This window comes from Solanum verrucosum, unplaced genomic scaffold (assembly GCF_900185275.1).
Source record: "Solanum verrucosum unplaced genomic scaffold, falcon-dt-bn FXZP01000022.1, whole genome shotgun sequence".
In the NCBI taxonomy this organism is placed as follows: Eukaryota; Viridiplantae; Streptophyta; class Magnoliopsida; order Solanales; family Solanaceae; genus Solanum; species Solanum verrucosum.
The window spans coordinates 3,789,153-3,809,088 of NW_026020086.1; the positions used below are offsets into that span (position 1 = coordinate 3,789,153).

The 19,936-nt window shown below is 34.9% G+C and overlaps 2 protein-coding genes across 3 annotated transcripts; both read left to right on the top strand.

Moving 5' to 3' along the window:
* Positions 1-3,264: 3,264 nt before the first annotated feature.
* Positions 3,265-7,584, top strand: LOC125824574 (pentatricopeptide repeat-containing protein At4g30825, chloroplastic). Its single transcript, XM_049503973.1, has 2 exons — positions 3,265-6,514; positions 7,276-7,584. Exon 1 carries the CDS (start codon positions 3,642-3,644, stop codon positions 6,453-6,455), a length of 2,814 nt encoding a protein of 937 aa, XP_049359930.1. The 5' UTR covers positions 3,265-3,641; the 3' UTR covers positions 6,456-6,514; positions 7,276-7,584.
* A 3,825-nt stretch (positions 7,585-11,409) lies between these two features.
* On the top strand, positions 11,410-19,087 carry LOC125824576 (V-type proton ATPase subunit H-like). Of its 2 annotated transcripts, none has more exons than XM_049503976.1 (12): positions 11,410-11,578; positions 13,391-13,503; positions 14,090-14,215; positions 14,872-14,974; positions 15,046-15,118; positions 15,913-15,978; positions 16,087-16,204; positions 16,654-16,815; positions 17,003-17,128; positions 17,272-17,397; positions 17,611-17,790; positions 18,528-19,087. In XM_049503976.1, exons 2-12 carry the CDS (start codon positions 13,468-13,470, stop codon positions 18,774-18,776), a joined length of 1,365 nt encoding a protein of 454 aa, XP_049359933.1. In that variant the 5' UTR covers positions 11,410-11,578; positions 13,391-13,467; the 3' UTR covers positions 18,777-19,087. The 2 variants fall into 2 exon arrangements, with proteins under 2 accessions (XP_049359933.1, XP_049359934.1); XM_049503977.1 differs by lacking the exon at positions 11,410-11,578 and adding an exon at positions 11,685-11,702.
* The last annotated feature ends 849 nt before the right edge of the window (positions 19,088-19,936 follow it).

Consider the following 19,936-nt stretch of genomic DNA (forward strand, 5'->3'; position numbering starts at 1 on the left):
GGAAATAAGAATCCCAATCCTATTTAAGGTAGGTTTGTTTATGGCACTTTTTTAAAACAAAAATAGGAAACTTTTCCTAAAACGTATCTTTTTTTCTTTGGTAATAAAAAACAGTACGTAATATATATTAATACTTAATAGCTATTAAGAATCATAATTTAAATACAGACTACGTTGAATATATTAAAATGTGTATTGACATTCGACTATTAAATAATTAAAATTATTTATTCTTTTCAGCATTATAATTCAAGTCGTTCACCTTTTATTAAGTTTTGATTTATTTTTTATTTTTTATAATTTGTTTATATACCTAATAAAACTTGTTTCCTTATGTGGTCATAAAATATGTACCCAATAAATTGAACAGGTTAAAAATAGATTGAATTAGTAAATAAAATCGTGTAATAAAAGGACTCCTAATTTAAATTGGAATGGTATTAAATCTCTCCTATTCCAAATAAAAAAACGTTATTTATAATAAGTTTCCTTATAATAATATATGTCTTACCTCTATATATATTTCACTTTTAATTCAAAAAAAAATATATTTTCAAGAAAACAAACAATGGCATATCAAAGTGAAAGTATCAAGGCAATTAAAATAAGGGTGTTTAATTGGATGCAAAACATGATTAAAAATCGTGTTATTATTCATCATCACCAATTAGGATCTTCATCGAGATTTGGGTTTTTAGTTTTAAGGGTAACGAATCGAATTAGGATCGTTAGACCTCGAATTTGTGACTCTAAAAATCGTGGAGGACAATCAAAAAAGACAACTTTCAAGAAAAGTGTTCAACCTTTGAAGATCTGTGAAACTCCGGAGGAATTTGTTGAAAGTATTGATTTTGCTTTAAGGTTATCAGAATTGTTCTTTAAAGACACGATTCCACATTTAGCTAATGCAATTTATAATTATTTATCGAGTAGCTTTGGTAAAAATTTGAACTTTTTGAGTAATGTGGATGATGAGTTTAGCAAAATTGTTGTGGCTATAGACGTTGACATGCAAAGTGGAAGATTTGATATCTCGTCAAGAAGTTGTGATGATATTTGTAAATTTCAATTAACTGATTTGTACGAAACACTCATTAATGATCATGATGAAGACAAAGGTGAATTTTGTTTACAAGTTGATGGGGTTCAAGAATCTTGTGTTGGGGTTAGTAAAAAGAGAAAAATTGAAGTGCAAAATATTCTTGTAATTGAAGTAGAATATACTTTCAATGATCCTAATGTTCAAGAAATTTTGGATACTTTGTTGGATTTTTTGACCAAGAGAAAGGGATTTAATAATAAGATTGAGGCTTTTGATGGGAAAAATCAAGAATTCATAGAAGTGAAAAGCGGATTGAAGATTACGAAACTGGAAAAGGAGAATGTTATGAATTTTGAATTGGGAGATATATGTTCGGTTTGTTTTGAGATTTTTGAAGAAAAATCCGTTGTCGTGATTACTCCTTGTTCACATATATTTCATAGAAGTTGCTTATTTACGTGGCTATCGAAAAATAACACGTGCCCTATATGTAGAGAAGACTGTGATGTATAAGAAATTCTTGATGTTCACATTTTTTGTTGAAAAAAGTAATTCTTTTGAATTCGGACTCGATAATGTTATTGGACTATTTTGAAAAAAATTATGATGGACTAGTTTGTTAGCTTGAGAAGAAGCTCATATATGATTTTATCACTATCATAAAAAAGGAAAACTAATTTATATGTCTTTCTTATATATAAAATTAGCAAGAACCACAAAACTCTACACTAATTTTGTCCATGCATGCTGCTATATCATTACTAGTGATTTTAAATTCATATTCCCAAATTGCAGAAAAAATAATAATAATCCAAACTTAGGTTAATCTTTTTTAATACATTTGGTCTAAGGTTCAAGGTTTTAGTTTTAAAAATTGATATAAATAATCGTCCATCAAAATAATAGTCATTCATACATATGTTTGTTGTAAATCATTGTATAACATACATAAAACATACATTTTGACATAAATAATCGTCCATCAAAATAATATACCTTAGTATATAGTTTTGCTTTATATCAAACATACAATTTTATGCAAAATAATATATATTAAAGGTATATCTAATTGACGAATGTAATTACTTTGACGGCCAACCAAATGTCTAAACTCAGTTGGTTGGCTAACTAAACTCTCACCTTATTGGTGAGGTTCGATTTCCCACATTGCAATCCCTTCTCATATCCTACTTTTTTTAAAAAAAAATAGAAAATGTCTAATTTGCCTCTTTTTTCCCAATAAAAAGAAAATCCCCATTTACTAGCAAGTAGCTAGAAGACAAAAGGGTAAAAGGAATGTTGCAAGTAGGGGTGTTCACAGGTTGGTTTGGATCGGTTATTGGTAAAAATCAAAACCAAACCAACTTAATCGGTTTTAAAAATATCAAAACCAAACCAAACCAAATATAATATACATTTATCAGTTTGGTGATTATCGGTTTCGGTTTGGTTTGGTTCGGTTATTCTGTTATTAACCATACACAAAAATAAAAGAAACAATTCATTTAAAATGTGAAAAAAGTGACAACAATCCATTCAAAACGAAAAATAGTTAGAATTTCTTAAATTACTAAACTTTCAATCACTAAATTTACTATCAATAAAACTTTAAAATTCACTATATTGGCCTAGAAGGAAGAGATAATAACATTTTCAGTCCCACAAAGAATTGCATAGACACTCATATACATGAAATCAATAAGATAAATGTTTCATCTTGGACATTTTTGCTTTTAATAAGTAAATTATAAAGAAATTTTAATGAAAATATGTATAAGATCTTTAAAATTGTTTATAAAAATAATACATTAAGTATGTATATTAACAAAATATATGTATATAATTCATCGGTTCGGTTATGTTATTTCTTCGGGTTTTTTCGAATAAAACCATAACCAAACCAAATACTATCGGCTTTCAAAAATCTAAAACCAAACCAAACCAAACCCAAATAAAATCGGTTTTATTTTATCGGTTTGATTTGGTTTTTCGGTTTGGATCGGTTTTTATCCAAACCGTGAACACCCCTAGTTGCAAGTAGGTCTCCATGTCATCTTCTAACAATCACCACTAGCTCAAACTCTCAAAATCAAAATCCCAAAATTTTCCACTCCACTGCTTCACTATTTCAACTTTCCATTATCCTCTCAAAACTCAAAAAGCTTCCCCCTTTTTCTCATTTTTTTTTTGCCTAATCTTCAAGGTAAGCCCTCAAAACTCTAATCTTGATAATTCCCAACCAACCCCATTTAGCTAAATTTTAACTTTGTTTTTTTGTAAATTTTGAATGTTGATAACTTCCAAGCAACCCCTTTTAGCTAAATTTTGATTTTCTTTATGTGAAGTTTTGAATCTTGACAACTCCCCACCAACCCCTTTTAGCTAAATTTTGACTTTGTTTTTTGTAAATTTTGAGTCTTGATAACTCCCCCTCCAACCCCTTTTAGCTAAATTTTGATTTTGCTTTTTGTGAAATTTTGAATCTTGATTACTCCCCACCAACCCCTTTTTGCTAAATTTTGAGTTTGTTTTTAATAAATTTGGAATCTTGATGAGTTGATGCTGAAGTTGTCAGCTTTTCTTGAGGCCACTCTGCTTCATGGCCTCTTTGAAATTACCCCTTTATGTAGATAGTTCATGGGAATCCAAGAAACTTAATTGCACAGTAAAAGCTTTGAACTTTACCGATTCTAAGTGTTGGGTTCCCTCATTTTTGGGTGGTGGTGCATTTGTGGTTAGCCCATTTTGTAATGTGAAGCACATTAGAGTTTCAAGATTAGAAACTGAGGAATTAGAGACTTCTGAGTTGAGTTTAGATGGTGAGGGGGTTGATGGTTATGAAGGTGAGTTAGGAAATGAGAGTTTTGTTACTGAAAGACCAAATCTTGGGAGGGATTCTCAGAAAGGGAAGTTTAATGTTTGGAGAAGATTTAGGAGGGTGAAGAAGGTACCGAAAGACTCGAATTATAGGTCTAGTTTTAGATTGAAAGATAGGAAAAATGGAATGGAAGAAAATCCCAGGATTGTGTTTGATGTAAATAGTGATGAGAATGTGATAGATAGCCAAAATGGGGTTGATTTTGATGATGAGAATATCGGGTCAGACTCGAGTTTAGATCAGTGTAATGCAATATTGAAAGGGCTCGAAAGGGGTGATGATGGGAAAGCGTTGAGTTTTTTCCGATGGATGAGGAAAAATGGGAAGTTAAAGCAAAATGTTACTGCCTATAATTTGATACTCCGTGTCTTGGGGAGAAGTGGCGATTGGGATGGGGTGGAGGGAATGATTAAGGAAATGAGTATGGAGTCGGGTTGTAAGCTTACATATCAAGTTTTCAATACCCTTATTTATGCTTGTCATAAAAAAGGGCTCGTGGAGTTGGGTGCTAAGTGGTTCCACGTGATGTTGCAAAATGGAGTTCAGCCAAATATAGCAACTTTTGGGATGCTAATGGCTCTCTATCAGAAAGGATGGCATGTTGAGGAAGCAGAATTTGCATTTTCAATGATGAGGAATCTCAAAATTATGTGCCAGTCTGCATATTCCTCTATGTTGACGATATATACACGAATGAGATTGTATGATAAAGCAGAAGAAATCATTGGCTTTTTGAGGAAAGATGAAGTAATTCTGAATCTAGAGAATTGGTTGGTTCTGCTTAATGCTTACTGTCAACAAGGCAAGTTACTCGAGGCTGAGCAGGTCTTAGCTTCCATGAACCAAGCTGGTTTTTCGCCAAATATAGTTGCATACAACACATTGATCACTGGATATGGGAAGATTTCCAACATGCTTGATGCACAACGCTTGTTTGATGACCTTAAAAGGGTTGGAGTGGATCCTGATGAAACAACTTACAGGTCTATGATAGAAGGGTGGGGTCGGACAGACAATTATGAGGAAGCAAATAGATACTATGTGGAACTGAAAAGACTTGGACACAAGCCAAACTCGTCTAATTTGTACACAATGCTAAATTTACAAGTCAAGCATGGAGACGAAGTGGATGTTGTTAGAACTATTGAGGAAATGATGCACACTGGCGGCGAAAAGTCAACCATCCTTGGCATTCTTTTGCAAGCATATGAGAAGCTTGAACTCATTCGTGAAGTTCCTTCAATTTTGGGAGGTTCTTTATATGATCATGTTTTGAGAAACCAGATAGCTTGTTCAAGTCTGGTGATGGTTTATGTGAAAAACAGCATGATAGATGATGCGTTAAAAGTCTTACGGGAAAAGCGGTGGAAGGATGCTTTATTTGAGGACAACTTGTACCATTTGTTAATTTGCTCATGCAAAGATTTTGGGCATCCAGAGAATGCTGTGAAAGTGTTCACTTGTATGCCAAAATCTGATAAGCCTAACTTACATATAATATGCACTATGATAGACATTTACAGTACAAACAACAATTTTGCTGAAGCTGAAAAGCTTTATCTAATGTTGAAGAATTCAAATGTCAAATTGGACACAATAACTTTCAGTGTTGTGGTAAGGATGTATATGAAATCTGGAGCCTTAGAAGAAGCCTGCTCTGTGTTGGATGATATGGACAAACAAAAAAACATTGTTCCAGACACATATTTGCTCCGTGATATGCTCCGGATCTACCAGCGATGTGACAAGAAGGACAAATTGGCAGATCTCTACTACAAACTTGTGAAAAGAGGAGTCATCTGGGATCAGGAAATGTACAGCTGTGTCATAAACTGCTGTGCCCGTGCACTGCCAGTTGATGAGCTTTCGAGGCTTTTCGATGAGATGCTTAAACGTGGATTCTTACCTAATACAGTCACCTTCAATGTCATGCTTGACGTATATGGGAAATCCAGACTCTTCAAAAGAGCAAGAGAGGTTTTTTCAATGGCTAAAAAGTGTGGTTTGGCTGATGTTATCTCTTACAACACTCTCATAGCTGCATATGGGAGAAGCAAAGACTTCAAGAATATGTCATCAACTGTCAAGAAAATGCACTTCAATGGCTTTTCAGTTTCTCTTGAAGCCTACAATTGTATGTTAGATGCCTATGGGAAAGAAGGACAAATGGAGAAATTCCGTAATGTCTTGGAAAGACTGAAGGAATCTGGTCACTCTTCTGATCATTACACTTACAACATTATGATAAACATTTATGGCGAGCTAGCTTGGATTGAAGAAGTTTCGGATGTGCTGGCAGAATTAAAGGAATCAGGATCAATTGGACCTGATTTGTGCAGCTATAACACATTGATAAAGGCTTATGGAATTGCTGGAATGGTTGAACGTGCAGTAGATTTGGTCAAGGAAATGCGCAAAAATGGAATTGAACCTGATCGAATAACCTACACTAACCTAATCAATGCATTACGGAAAAATGATAAGTTTCTTGAGGCTGTTAAGTGGTCTTTATGGATGAAGCAGATTGGATTATAAATATCAATCTGGAAAATGGTGCTGTTATTCATCATGGCCTATTCGTCTCCGGTTTAAAGGTAAATACATGTTATACTCAAGCAGATGTTTGTATTATCTTCTTTGAATTGTGCTGTATTACATCTTGTTGACTGCAAAGTGTCCTACTTGCTATAATTTATTGCACTGAAAATGAGCCTTTCACCCCCCCCCCCCCCCCCCCCAATGAAGTAGTTTGCATGCGTGAACATATTTGACAGATTCTATTGCCATATTACCTAATTATACTGCAGAAGTTTTACCTGCTCATGCATTTGCTAGTACCTTGACGGACTTCAGTGACGGGGCTATGTTTTCACTAAGGGGAGTCAAAACATAGAAAAGTATACACACGAAGAAGCTAGGGGGATTCAACAGATAGTATATAAACATAAAAACTACTTTTTTCACCTATTTCCTCAGTGTAAGTGAAGGGGTGCCAATCAATACCTACTGCAGAAGTTTTACCTGCTCATGCATTTGCTAGTACCTTGACGGACTTCAGTGACGGGGCTATGTTTTCACTAAGGGGAGTCAAAACATAGAAAAGTATACACACGAAGAAGCTAGGGGGATTCAACAGATAGTATATAAACATAAAAACTACTTTTTTCACCTATTTCCTCAGTGTAAGTGAAGGGGTGCCAATCAATACCCCTTGGAACAAGATGGCTCCGCCACTGACAGACTCATAAAAGATTTAGTGTTCTTTCTGCTGACTTGCTAGAACTCGTGAAACTGCTCGTCTTTCCTATGCAAATTGCTTTCTTTGTAACAGTGTGATTCATTTCCGCCTTTTCAGGTCAAGGCTTGTGTTCTTCTTGTATAGTTCAACTCCATCATTTTACAGCAAAGGTTTTACCGAGTAGGCTGGATCATCGATGATGCTGATCACGTATATGCAGCTGTCTACTTGCGCGCACAAGTTTCTGCAGCTTAAGTTTAAAGACAACTGTGTATTGATTGTCTCATAATGCACCAGTCAGTGTATAGTCATGACATTCCCGCCCCATTGTCATCCTTACAGGAAGTCATCTCTCTGTTGTAAAAGATCAATATGGCATGAGCCATTTATGGTATAGTTTCAATAAAATCTGTGCCATTTTGTTCATCTCCATTTGAATTTCATTTTGTTCTTTAACATAAAAATGAAGTAAGTCTTCATTACTGTTGTGAAAGAATTTTATGGTTCAATTAAAAACCTTAGTCCACAATGTAGAACAATTCAAAAGGCTTGGATCTATAAAACAACTCTTTGGAAGTAATGTGAAATTAATTAAGGTGCGCAAAAGCTTTTTTTAATAATATATATAATTTTATGAGAAAATAGTGAGTACATTCACATCATTACTAAAAAGAAAATATATTTGTAACACCCCGTATCCTAGATAGATCAAAATGTAGATTTTGAGAAGTTGCAGGTGCAACCCACGGTTGCCATCCACGGACTGTAGGTCAAACCACATCCCGTGTTGGTGGTCCGTGGTTCACCACTGCAACCCCTCCCCAACCCAGCTCAGAAAATCGGCTAAGTCTCGATCCACGGACAGACCCACGGTCCGTAGGTCAAACCACGGTCCGTGGTCTATGTCCGTGGATCAAGACTCATTTACCCAACCTCTAACACGAACTACGGTCGACCAACACAGACCGTCGTTCGATCCACGGTCCGTAGGTCTGACCATAAGTGAGGGTCAACAGCCAGTTAGATGAAAATTGTTGATTGGGTCAACTTCAGATGGTCATAACTCTTAGCACAAAAGGAATTATGTGTCTCATGACCTATGATATGATAGATAATTGAATATTCTTTCCAACGCCACCGAAGTTTGCTAAAATTCGACCTCCGAGTAAAAGTTATGCTCGTTTTAGTGAAGCCCTGTCATACAAAGTTGATCAACGACTCCAATCTATGGACCGTAGATTGAACTACTGCTTGTAGGTCCAATCCGTCGGTCACTCCGACAACAGTTAAGTTAGGGGTCTTTTGGTCTTTTCCTATTTCGTTGGACCCCTAAGATACGTCGTTTAGACCCTAAATCATGAGGTTTTAGTCAGTTTAAGCCTATAAACATAACTAGAACTTATCTAAGTCAAATCATTAATTAAAACTTAGAAAAATTAGAGCGTAAGAGGAGAAAAGAGGTTAAGAACCCTAGTTCAAGAATGCAACAAGTTTCCTTCAGTTCCAACCCCGAAATCGAAAAATTTCTCCGTGGAATTCGTCACCAGGTATGTGGGATTTCACTAGTGGGTTCCTTTCGCCCATTAGGTCCCTAGAATTCAGTCAGATTCTTGATTCCATGATTATGAACAGACCTAGGGTTTCTAGAATTTCAATAGATCATCGTGAATTAGTTATTTAAATGTTCCAAATCAGATTATCACGTTATTACTCAGTTTATTGCATGAATTTCAGAATCCTAGCTATGTATTTCTTTAGTTCTTGAATTACACATGCTAGGTCAGATCAGGGACAACTCAACGTAATTGGGGGCCTAAAGCGAAATTTCAATTCGCGGCCTAAAATATAAATACACTTCATATACATATTTATTCAAAAAAAAATTAACACTATTTAGATGAAAATTATTAGTACTTAATATTGTTTTTTCAGTTACTAGTTTTAGATAAGATTTTATCAACTCAACATTGAAAAACATCCTTTAAGTGAGAAGATTATTATATGTATTGTTAACATAATGATATAAGTAATAAGTTGATAAATATTAAATAAAGATAAGAGTTAGAGCCATAGAATTTGACTCAAAAAGTTGATGACTTGGTATACCTCATTTTAATATTCTTAGAGTAATGCTTGAAACTAAAATTTAAAAAGAAATAAAAAAGAATTTGTAATTCACTTTGTTCAACAAATTTCACTGTTAATTCTTATTTTTAACAAAGGACAAAAGATGTTAAAGTGGATAAAATAATTTATTTTTAAAAAAATTATACTTTTTATCATAAATAATTATTTTTTATATATTTAGGGGCCCCCGAAATTTGGAGGCCTAAGGCAAAGGCCTTATTTTTGAAAGCATAGAGTCGGCTCTGGGTCAGATATCTCAGTTATTCAGTTATACATGCCTCATTTATTAATGCATCATTATCAGATTAATTGTTGCATTCTCAGTTTGCATGTTTAGTTTTGAGCTATCCAATATTTACAGAAATTCAGTCATAACCAGTTAACCACTTAATTCATTGGGAGTAGCATAATACCGAGTTGGACTAGGGTTCAGCGTACCCATATAATCCCAGAACTACGAGCCACATAGGTGTAAGTCCCCTCTGTGGGCAACATCAGTTTAGTGATCACGTCAGTCATGCCTCTATACCTTTGGCCAGGTATATTAGGTCCTCTCGATGGGGTGTATACATCAGACTCCACATTTAGCTCATGTGGTTTTATTGTCAGTCATTAGTAGCTCCCATAGTTCACTCAAATTCTATTGCATTAACCTCATTTACAGTACAGTCAGTATTCAGTTTCAGCATATTATAAATTTGGTTATTGCATTCAGTTAACTCAGTATTCAACATCTATATCATGTTCAGATTATTTCATTGCTTTATTGCTTTGCTCAGTTATATGTTATTTCAGTTTTACTTTATCCTGCATGTTCTGTACCTTTCAAGTACTAATGCATACGTGCGCTACATCTTCTCGTGATGTAGGTTCAGGTTCTCAGCATCCAGATCACGCTTAGATCGGTTCCCGATCTTCAGTTCAGCAGCATCAGTGGTGAGTCCTCATTCTTCGAGGACTAGTGACATGTTTATCTTTATCGCTTTTAGTCTTTAGTTTCAGTTTTGCTAGACCTAGTTGGGGCATGTCCCAACATTTCTAGTCAGTTTAGAGACTTATTTCAGACATAGATAGATTCATCGTAGTATTGAGTTAATATCTTCTTTGTATTAAACTCATAAGTTTTCATTTATATCAGTTATAGTATATGGGTATTCCCCATCTTTTCATTTTTATTTATGATTTAGCTTCCGCATCAGTTTATTATCTTTAATATGCTCATGATCATGCCAACAAGATTAGCTTGGGATCACTTGTGGTCCTAGGTCCTGTGTTCGCGTCTCGGGGGTAGCTCGGGGCGTGACAATATTCACCTATATCTTTGAGGTGCAATGATAAAAAAAGAACAAAAGAAGTTTTTCATGAAGGAAATAATGAAGACTCAATAATGATGGAATAACAATAGTTTTATTAAAGGAAAAAGGCGCAAATATGTCATTAAACTTTGAGAAACGACTCATTTATGTCATCTGTTAAAAGTTTGGCTCTATGCCATCTCCATCTGAGAAAAGGTTTATGCATGTCGTTATTTGTTAACTGAAATGACATAAATAAGTTAAATTTTTAATAGATGACATAGATAAAGAAAAATTTTTGCGTACACTTATATGTTGTAGGTAGAGGAACTAGGAAATACATTATATTTGAACTATTTTGAAAAGTATATATTACTTCAAATATAGACTAACAACCCAAGTTTAACATACCATGTGAATAATTAAAGAGCTAATTATCAAAAACACATATGAACAATCATGAGCTTTACACTTCAACTTTTTCTACTTGAACTATCACAATCAATGTATTAAAACACATCTTAAAATCGATTGAACAATCAATTCATTACTCCTCTTTTTTATTTGAACGATCGACATCTATTTCAATAGGTGTGTTTTACTACATAGATGATAATAGTTCCGATAAGAAAATAATAACTGATAACCATTGCAAGTAAAAAACAAAATAACTATTGTGGGTAACTTAGAAAAAGTGAAGGTTTAAATATGATTTTGATCATTATTTTATAATTAAATGAGATAAACTAGTTAATAATTCTAAAAATTTATGGAAAAAATAATTTTAAAAAAAGACACATGTGATATTGAAATTGCTTGATTTTGTCCCTTTGTAATTTTCCTTTTTCTATGGTCTTCCTCATCCATCGAGTTTGATCTCACCTTCGTGAACCCCCACCCCCACCCCCACCCCAAGATTTGTAGCCTACGTGCACCCTCTTATACTGGAAGATTACTTTTTGGGTTCTAATCACATTTGGTCACTTCCACGTGATACGGTATCTTTTAATCTCTCTTTTTTTTTTCTGTTAATTTCAGTGTAAATCTCATGTATATGGACAAAATAATTCTGGGTTTATCTTTTTAATCAACAATTGTGGTTCTGGATCTTGGATTTACTTGGTAGGAGGGATAAAGTTTGAATCTTGAAGTGTTTTTGATAATGGTGTGATTGAAGTGATTTTGATAATTTGTGTTTTTTTTGGGTTTGGTAATGTATGTATGCTGGCCCCATTTGGCAGAATTTTGTGGGTTTTATGTTTGATTGACTATTGTGGTTTTGGAGCTTAGATTTTGGTTTGGATGGGGGGAATTGGGTATTGTTTATTTCTTTCTATGGTGATTGAGTTAAGTTTGAATCTTGAAATGTTTTGATAATGGTGTGATTGAAGTGATTCAATCAGTGATATTTGTGTTTTTTTTGGGTTTGTTAATGTATGCTTGCTTGCCCAAATAGGCAGAATTTTCTTGGTTTTATGTTTGATTGACTATTATAGTTTTGGATCTTAGATTTTGGCTTGACTGGGGGGAATTGGGTATTGCTTATTTCTTTCGTTAGTGATTGTTTATGGGAATAAAGTTTTGAGTATTGAGGTAGTGAGCTTAATCAGCTTGAAAGTTGATGGAGAATGTCATGGTTGAAGTGATTGTTATGCTTTTCTGGGTTTGTTTGGATCAGTGATGTTGACTTCTGATTATTCGCTAAGTATTGGGATGAATGTTGAACCTGTAGCAATGAGATTTTGGGGTCAACCTTCTCTGTACCTGTGTACTATTGTGGATTCTGTCAAAACTTTAAACTCAAATCTTTAGTTGTTCCTTAAATTGTGACGATCTCCAAGATTGAATCAGAAATTTATTCCCTGCACCTTTTTATACCTGTGTACTGTCAACTGAGCAATGCCATATCTCTTTTAAGTTTTGTTGAATAAAGCACTGATTGGTGCATTTTATAAGAAGATATATGCAGAAATTGCCAGACCCCTTTAGGTATGTTGGGAGCTCAAAAAGTTTAATATTTCTTATACATTACTTACAATATCAGATTTACTCTAAAAGAACATAATACTAGACCTAAACCTTTCAGTTACTGAATTGTCCTCCAGGTGTTCTTTATCTTAAGTTCCTAAGTAGTTGATATATCCTATATGGATCTTTTTCTTCCATCATGTTCTAGCTGTTTTTTTTCTTATACCAACTTTGTATGATATAACCAATACTTGTATTAAATATCCTACCACATTAGGGAGACATCTTCCGCTTGATTGTTCCTTAAATATTTGGTTGATGTACTTTGTCAGGTGTTAACTTGAAGTTTGACTAAAAACTGTAATGAAGCTGGTGCAAGCCAATTTCATGTCTGAGGAGGTAGATTTGGTCATTATGTTGGTAATATGGACTCAATATAGAGTGATGGGTCTAACTCCCAAAATAAAATCAGTGATTGGGTCATCAAAAAGTTAAGGGTTTGCAACGGTTAGAGACCAAACATTGGTATTAGCCACCTACGAGACAAACGTAATAAAAGAAAAAGAAATAATACGGGTTCTTCTTTCTTTTATCACATAGGAACTGAATCCTTTCCTTCTCACAAGTGAAGTGAAACAAGATTGCCTGATGACATTAATTTGTTGTTAGTAGGTTCAGAAAGTGTTTTGGTGTTCTCTTTTCAGCTTCATTTCTGTATCTGTTATTATATTCATTTTGATTTCTAGTAATAAGTTTATTTATCCCGTTTCTAGTTGGCATCTTTAAATGTGTGGAATCTATGACCTGTTGGGTTTTGAGATATTTCCGTGGAATCTATACAGCATAGAGGAAGAACAATCCGTATTCTGGCTATTTGGTAAGAAGAAAACAAATTTTGGATTTGAAGGGCATACTCACAATGACAACGGAGAACGCAGAGCTTACTACGGAGGAGGTAATGTCACATGTATAAGCACAACAAAGAAGCTACATTATACATAAGGACATGAAATAGCATACAGTTTTTGTAACTGATAACTAGCTTGGACTATAACTTTCAATCGCCATCATAGTAAACATGCAACACATGATCTAGGCTCTTAGTCTTAGCAGTTAGTTGCTGTACCTTGTTTCCATTTACTTTTTGAGAAAGTTTTGGGTAGTATGTCTACATCAATAAACACTAAGTGGAAAGAATTCTATGCATTCAATGATGGATAATTATAAAGATACTTTTGGTTGCCAGTTTCCTTTAATAGATTGGATAAGGCATCAATTTTGGAGAAGGAGAAAGAATTTGTTTCTGTCAGGTTTTTTTTTTGTGGGCTGTCCCGGAAGAACAGTGGAACATCCTTTTTCTTTTATCTTTTCTCTAGTTTACCAACTACATCACCTATAAATAAACATAAACGTGGCTTTATCTTTTGGTTTTGGGGAAATAGGAGTGCGGGAAGAAAAAGAAACTGAAAGAATAGTGATGAATTGGGTCTTTTAGCACTGGTGATTGTGCAATAACATTGTGGATCCTTCTGTTTCCTTAGGTTTTGAGGAGGGATATCCCATGGGAGACATACATGACTACAAAGCTGATCACTGGAACAGGTTTGCAGCTGTTGAGGCGCTATGACAAGAAGGCAGAAAGTTACAAAGCCCAGTTGCTGGATGATGTAATGTTTCTAACATGAGTTGTCTTTAGCTATGACTTACATTTTGGTTTTGTACAAAGTCGAATTCTTGCATCTTGTACTTCCACTACTTCTTTCTGCCTAATTCCTCTTGTATTTAGGCCGACTTCTTCTAAATTGCAGTTCTTTCTTAAAAAGAAAAAGGAGAGTTCTTCTAAATTAGGTTAGGAATAGGTCCACTTGTGGTAGTATAAGTTTTACATTTTTCATGCCAGTGAATACATGGATTAGCTGTTATTTGGGAAGATAAAAATTGTCATCACTAGCCTCTCCTTTATTAGTCAAGTTTGGCATACACCTGACTCCCATGTATAGATAGTCTAATTCTTTTGGACTTGTTATTGTCGTTGGTATCTTCATTTCAAGTTCATTTATTACCTTGAAATAGTCATCTATAATCAGCATCATCAAAATGTAGTGTGAGTGTTCTTTACACTATTGAGCTATTCCCAAGTTACAGGCTTTTCATGGGGCTTATATGGGAAATGGGGTTCTTGCAACTGCTGATTTCTAAGCATCCCGTATTCTTAGATTTCGTTTTTGGGTGCTTGGTCAAGCTCTCAAACTTTTGATTGTCTTATCCTGGTCTTAGACTCTCAATTGGTGATACTATTATAAAATGGATACCACTATTACAGGATGGTCCAGGTTATGTCCGCGTCTTTGTTACCATTTTACGTGACATCTTCAAGGAAGAAACCGTGGAATATGTTTTGGCTTTGATTGATGAAATGCTTACAGGTAAGTAGAGAATTTGTTACTCTTAAAGTTCTTTTGGTAAGTGGACTGATGTAATGCTTATTTCTTGGCAGCAAACCCAAAAAGAGCAAGACTATTCCATGATGAGAGTCTTGCAGACGAAGATACCTATGAACCTTTCCTCAGGCAATATTCTTCCACCCATTTTTAACTTTTGTTCCGTTTTCTCTGAATGCTGCAAGGGTTGATGTCCTTTATTTACACTTTCCCTGTAGATACTATTCTGCAAGGGTTGATGTCCTTTATTTACACTTGCCGTGTAGATACTATTTTCTTTCTCTTCCTTTGTAGCAAAGGATTGCAATTTGCATGCACCCCCTTCCCCTGCCTTCATCCTATATCAACATATCTTGCCATATTTATAGAAGATCACACCTGTTGTGTTCCTCATTTATATAATATGTAGGTAGCAGTAGTTCAATTTTATGGTTCGTACCAAAAGTTACATCTTACCCTCCTCATTTCTAACTTTTGGTACACTAAAACTGTAGATGCTAGAATTAGAAGACTTATCAAACTAGGAATTTAATTACATTATATTTACTCTAATAATTTGGTATTCAGTTACTTTGGAACAAAATAATACGTACATTGGCAAAGTCAAGACACCTTTACCTTCAGTTTGTTAGTACAGGCATACAGCTATTTTATTGCCCTTTACTGCTTGAAGAAAGCATTGAGTTTATTGGTCATAATGACCAGAAATTGTCAATAAGGTGATATTGAAATGATAAATAGAACCACCAAATACATATATATATATAGGTTGTTGAAAAGGGTGACGCTCATATTGTACATTGGAGTCGTATGTTCTCTTTTTTTGTCTCTTCTAAACTGTTATTTTTATAAATCAGTGAAGATTATGTATTCTTATCTGTCCGTGACATTCAACTTTTCTAAAGATGAGTTCTGTTTTCCAGATTGCTGTGGAAAGGTAATTGGTTCATACAAGAGAAGAGCTGTAAGATTCTATCTTTGACAGTGAGGTAATTAGGTTATGATCTCTCCTCCCATGTCAATGATATCAAAAGACCGAGAATGTTAGAATGACAAATGAACTAATAACTTTGCGGTCCTCTTAATGACAACTCCAGTGCTAGGTCAAAAGTTCAGAATGGTGCTGATGCAAATGGAGATGCCTCAAGTTCAAAGAAGAAAATCACTACCATTGACGATGTTCTGGCAGGCGTGGTGGAGTGGCTTTGTGCACAGGTTTGTCTATGCTCCTAGAGTTTCCACTTCTATATTTTTCTTCCATCCCACCCAAACCTGCAATTACTGGGCTTGCAAACATTTGAAAGGGGATTCAATATAGTTGTGGAAATATTTCATAGAAGGAAGGTTGACCATTGTAGAATAAAAGAAACAGTGAAGCGAAAAGGCTAGAATCATAAGATCATGAGGGTGTGTATTAGTTTAATCAGTAAGAGTCAGTGGAATGACGCCATTGACAGGGATCAGGAAGCTCTTGCTTCTCATCAAGATCTTTCTGAGCCTTACAACTGGGTTAATGACCTATTTCTTCACTTTGAAGCTAAATAATTGAAGATAGTGGAAAGTTCAATGGGATGGGGGTTGGGGATTTATGGATTAATTCCACTTGTTGGGGTTATCATGTTTCAGTTAACTGCTGTCGTTCCTGATTTTGACGATCTGTGCAGCTGAAAAAGCCTACTCATCCTACCCGCAGCATTCCTAGCACAATCAACTGCCTATCAACTCTGTTGAAAGAGCCAGTTGTTCGATCTTCATTTGTTCGAGCTGATGGAGTGAAGTTGCTTGTTCCTTTAATTTCACCAGCATCCACCCAGCAGTCTATCCAGGTTTTCTTCACTCTATAATGCCATATATTGCATTACCTTTATAAATTATATACATGTCGTGCTAGAAAATTGTGGTGGTTGAGACGGTTCTGTACTCATTCAACCTATCAACCACCTCCTGAAGCTAGATGACAAAAGAATATATTTTTCTTTCTTCTTCCTGATTTTATTTTCTTCCTTCAAACAGCTTCTCTATGAGACATGCCTTTGTGTGTGGCTTTTGTCATACTATGAACCTGCAATAGAGTATTTAGCTACTTCAAGGGCCCTCCCTCGATTGATAGAAGTTGTTAAAGGTTCAACAAAAGAGAAGGTGAGCTACTTTTGCTGCTTTATGCATAATAACTATTTGTACTCCCTTTTAATTTTTTAAATTTGATGCTGCACTTTTTCTGCCTTGGTTGTCCTTGGCTTGCTCATCTCTGTTCACGGCCTGTGGTGTTTCTATAACTATAGGTTGTACGGGTTGTCATCTTGACTCTTCGGAATTTGCTTTCCAAAGGAACATTTAGTGCTCATATGGTGGACTTGGGAGTGCTGCAAATTGTTCAGAGTTTGAAAGCACAGGCTTGGAGTGATGAGGTGAAGAATCTTAGTCATGGTTTTAAATCTGATATTATACCTTAAATTTAGTCTTTTTCTCTCATTTGCTAACAGCGTAGATATTGATTAGAAGAATAGTCACCATTAGAACTTCTTCTCGGTTCATCTTAGTATTTACTATGATGACTTAATCATGTTACTGTGTCTGCTGTAGAATGAAAAAGTATTTACTGTTATTTATCATCTCTGCAGGATCTTTTGGACGCTCTGAATCAACTAGAACAAGGATTGAAGGAAAACATCAAAAAGCTGAGTTCGTTTGACAAGTACAAGCAGGAAGTCCTTCTTGGCCATCTTGATTGGTCCCCAATGCACAAAGATCCTATATTCTGGCGGGAGAACATAAATAATTTTGAGGAGAATGATTTCCAGGTAATATTTTGACTACTTGTAGATTGCAAAACATTCCCAAGCTACATGTCTTTAAAGGCTGTGAAGTACGCACTGCATAACAGTGTAAACACGACTCCATCTTGGTGCCTACATTAACAGCAGAACCAGAGTTTTCTGGTGGGTTTCTTGATATCGTGCTGACCTTCAAACAAGTCTATCTGCTTATCAAATCAAAAAGCTGCTTTTTAATATTCATGTCTAAGTAGTAACTTCCATCATTAGAGGTAAAACTGTCACCCATAGTAGCAGAGTGGATGAGGAGGTCACACCCTTAACTAATAAATAATTAATATAGAGGGCATTTTGGAAACATCCTCTCTACCTTCTTCCCATGGTAGGGGTAAGGTCTGCGTACACTACCCTCCCCAGATCCCACTTGTGGAATAACATTGGGTATGTTTTTGTTATTGTATATTTTGCCTTCTATATCATGTGTAGACCTTAAGCGTAACTATCGGCATTCAGCTGAAACTAATATCTCCGAGACATAACACATGAAAAAAACACTCAACTTTCAACAAATAATATATTTTGAACCATAATTTTAAAAGCACAGTGAGTTCTATCCTAAGAGTCTGGAGGTTGAAATCTTGAATCCTCCGCTTCTATGATCTTCGTAGCATATTACTGTTCTTCTTTGGGGTGGATTTTCAAATCTGTGAAGCACAATTTTTTCTAATATTAAGACTGATATCTTGTGTTGTATGGTGTTGCAGATCTTGAGGGTGCTCATTACAATTTTGGACACATCAAGTGATGCAAGGACACTTGCTGTTGCTTGCTATGATCTATCACAGTTCATTCAGTGCCATTCTGCTGGGAGAATTATAGTGAATGACCTCAAAGCTAAGGAGCGCGTAATGAGACTGTTGAACCATGAGAATGCTGAGGTCACGAAAAATGCCTTGCTCTGTATCCAAAGGCTTTTCCTAGGTGCCAAGTATGCTAGCTTTTTGCAGGCTTAAGTCTTGTCGAATGGTTTCATTCCATTGTTCAGACGACAGGTACTAGACTCATCTCGTTATTTCGTTGGACACAAGGAGTTTGTGGTCGTGGTCTTGTTAATTTATTTGTTGTATCACTATTCGAGTATTGTATCTAAGGCGTCCTCTTGGTGAGATTTTCATTCCAAATAAGGTCTACGAGTTAATTTTAATTTCCCCTCCAATAAAAGGCAGTTTGTATTGACATGTTTATCGAACTGGGGAATTGTTTTGTGGTATATACTATCTGGAGATTGTTGTTCAAACAACTTATTAATACGATGATTTTGTATGATCGGTATGGCTTTATGTATCGAGGTGTATAGTCTAGTGATATCATCAAGAGTCTCCCACATTTATATTATGTGATAGACATATGAGTTTGTAGTGCTTTTCTGGAATTTGTATCTCATGGTGGAGAAGGAAAAGAAAAATGGGAAGATGGAGAAGGAAAAAACTCATGTATACCTAGATGCTATAGTTTTTTCTTTCCTAAATTGTAGTATTTGTTTTGGTATGGTAATATCCACAGTTTTATTGCCAAAAAAAAAAAAACTCCAAAAAAAAGCATTGTCTGCCCTTGAGAAACTATGAGTAACATTTACTAGGTCGTAACTCATGGACCCATAAAATTTAAGCTCAAACAAAACTGGTCACATATTCTTGAAATATTCATGGACATTAACACACGAAAAATTGAGATAATTCTGAATTCTTATTTCATGACGTTTTCCTATGAAAATATTGGAGTATCATTTACTACGTTATCACAAATATACCCACACCATTTTAACTCAAACAGAGTCTATCAACTATATTTCAAAAAATTTATGAACTAATATTCACGAAAAGATCAAAATAATCTCGAATTCCTTTTTTCTGACCCATTAACTTCCAAAAAAGCAATGTCTACCTCCGGGAGACTACGAGTATCATTACTTGGTTATCACGGATGAACTAGAGCACAAACAAAGTCAGTCACACATATTCCAAAATATTCATAAATTAATACATGAAAAACAAAGATAATCCTAAATTTATGTTAAAAGACCCATTAACTCCATAAAAAAAAAAGTGTTACCCTAGAAAACTATTACTATTATCATTTACTATAATGTCACAAATAAACTCACAAAACTTGA

Bases quoted from the DNA above. Each gene is read 5' to 3' on its own strand.
- LOC125824574 (XM_049503973.1), top strand. From the start codon at position 3,642: ATGGCCTCTTTGAAATTACCCCTTTATGTAGATAGTTCATGGGAATCC.
- LOC125824576 (XM_049503976.1), top strand. From the start codon at position 13,468: ATGACAACGGAGAACGCAGAGCTTACTACGGAGGAG. The intron at 13,504-14,089 runs GTAATGTCACAT...CTGTTTCCTTAG, and splicing joins CAGAGCTTACTACGGAGGAG to GTTTTGAGGAGGGATATCCC. The intron at 17,129-17,271 runs GTGAGCTACTTT...CTATAACTATAG, and splicing joins AAGGTTCAACAAAAGAGAAG to GTTGTACGGGTTGTCATCTT.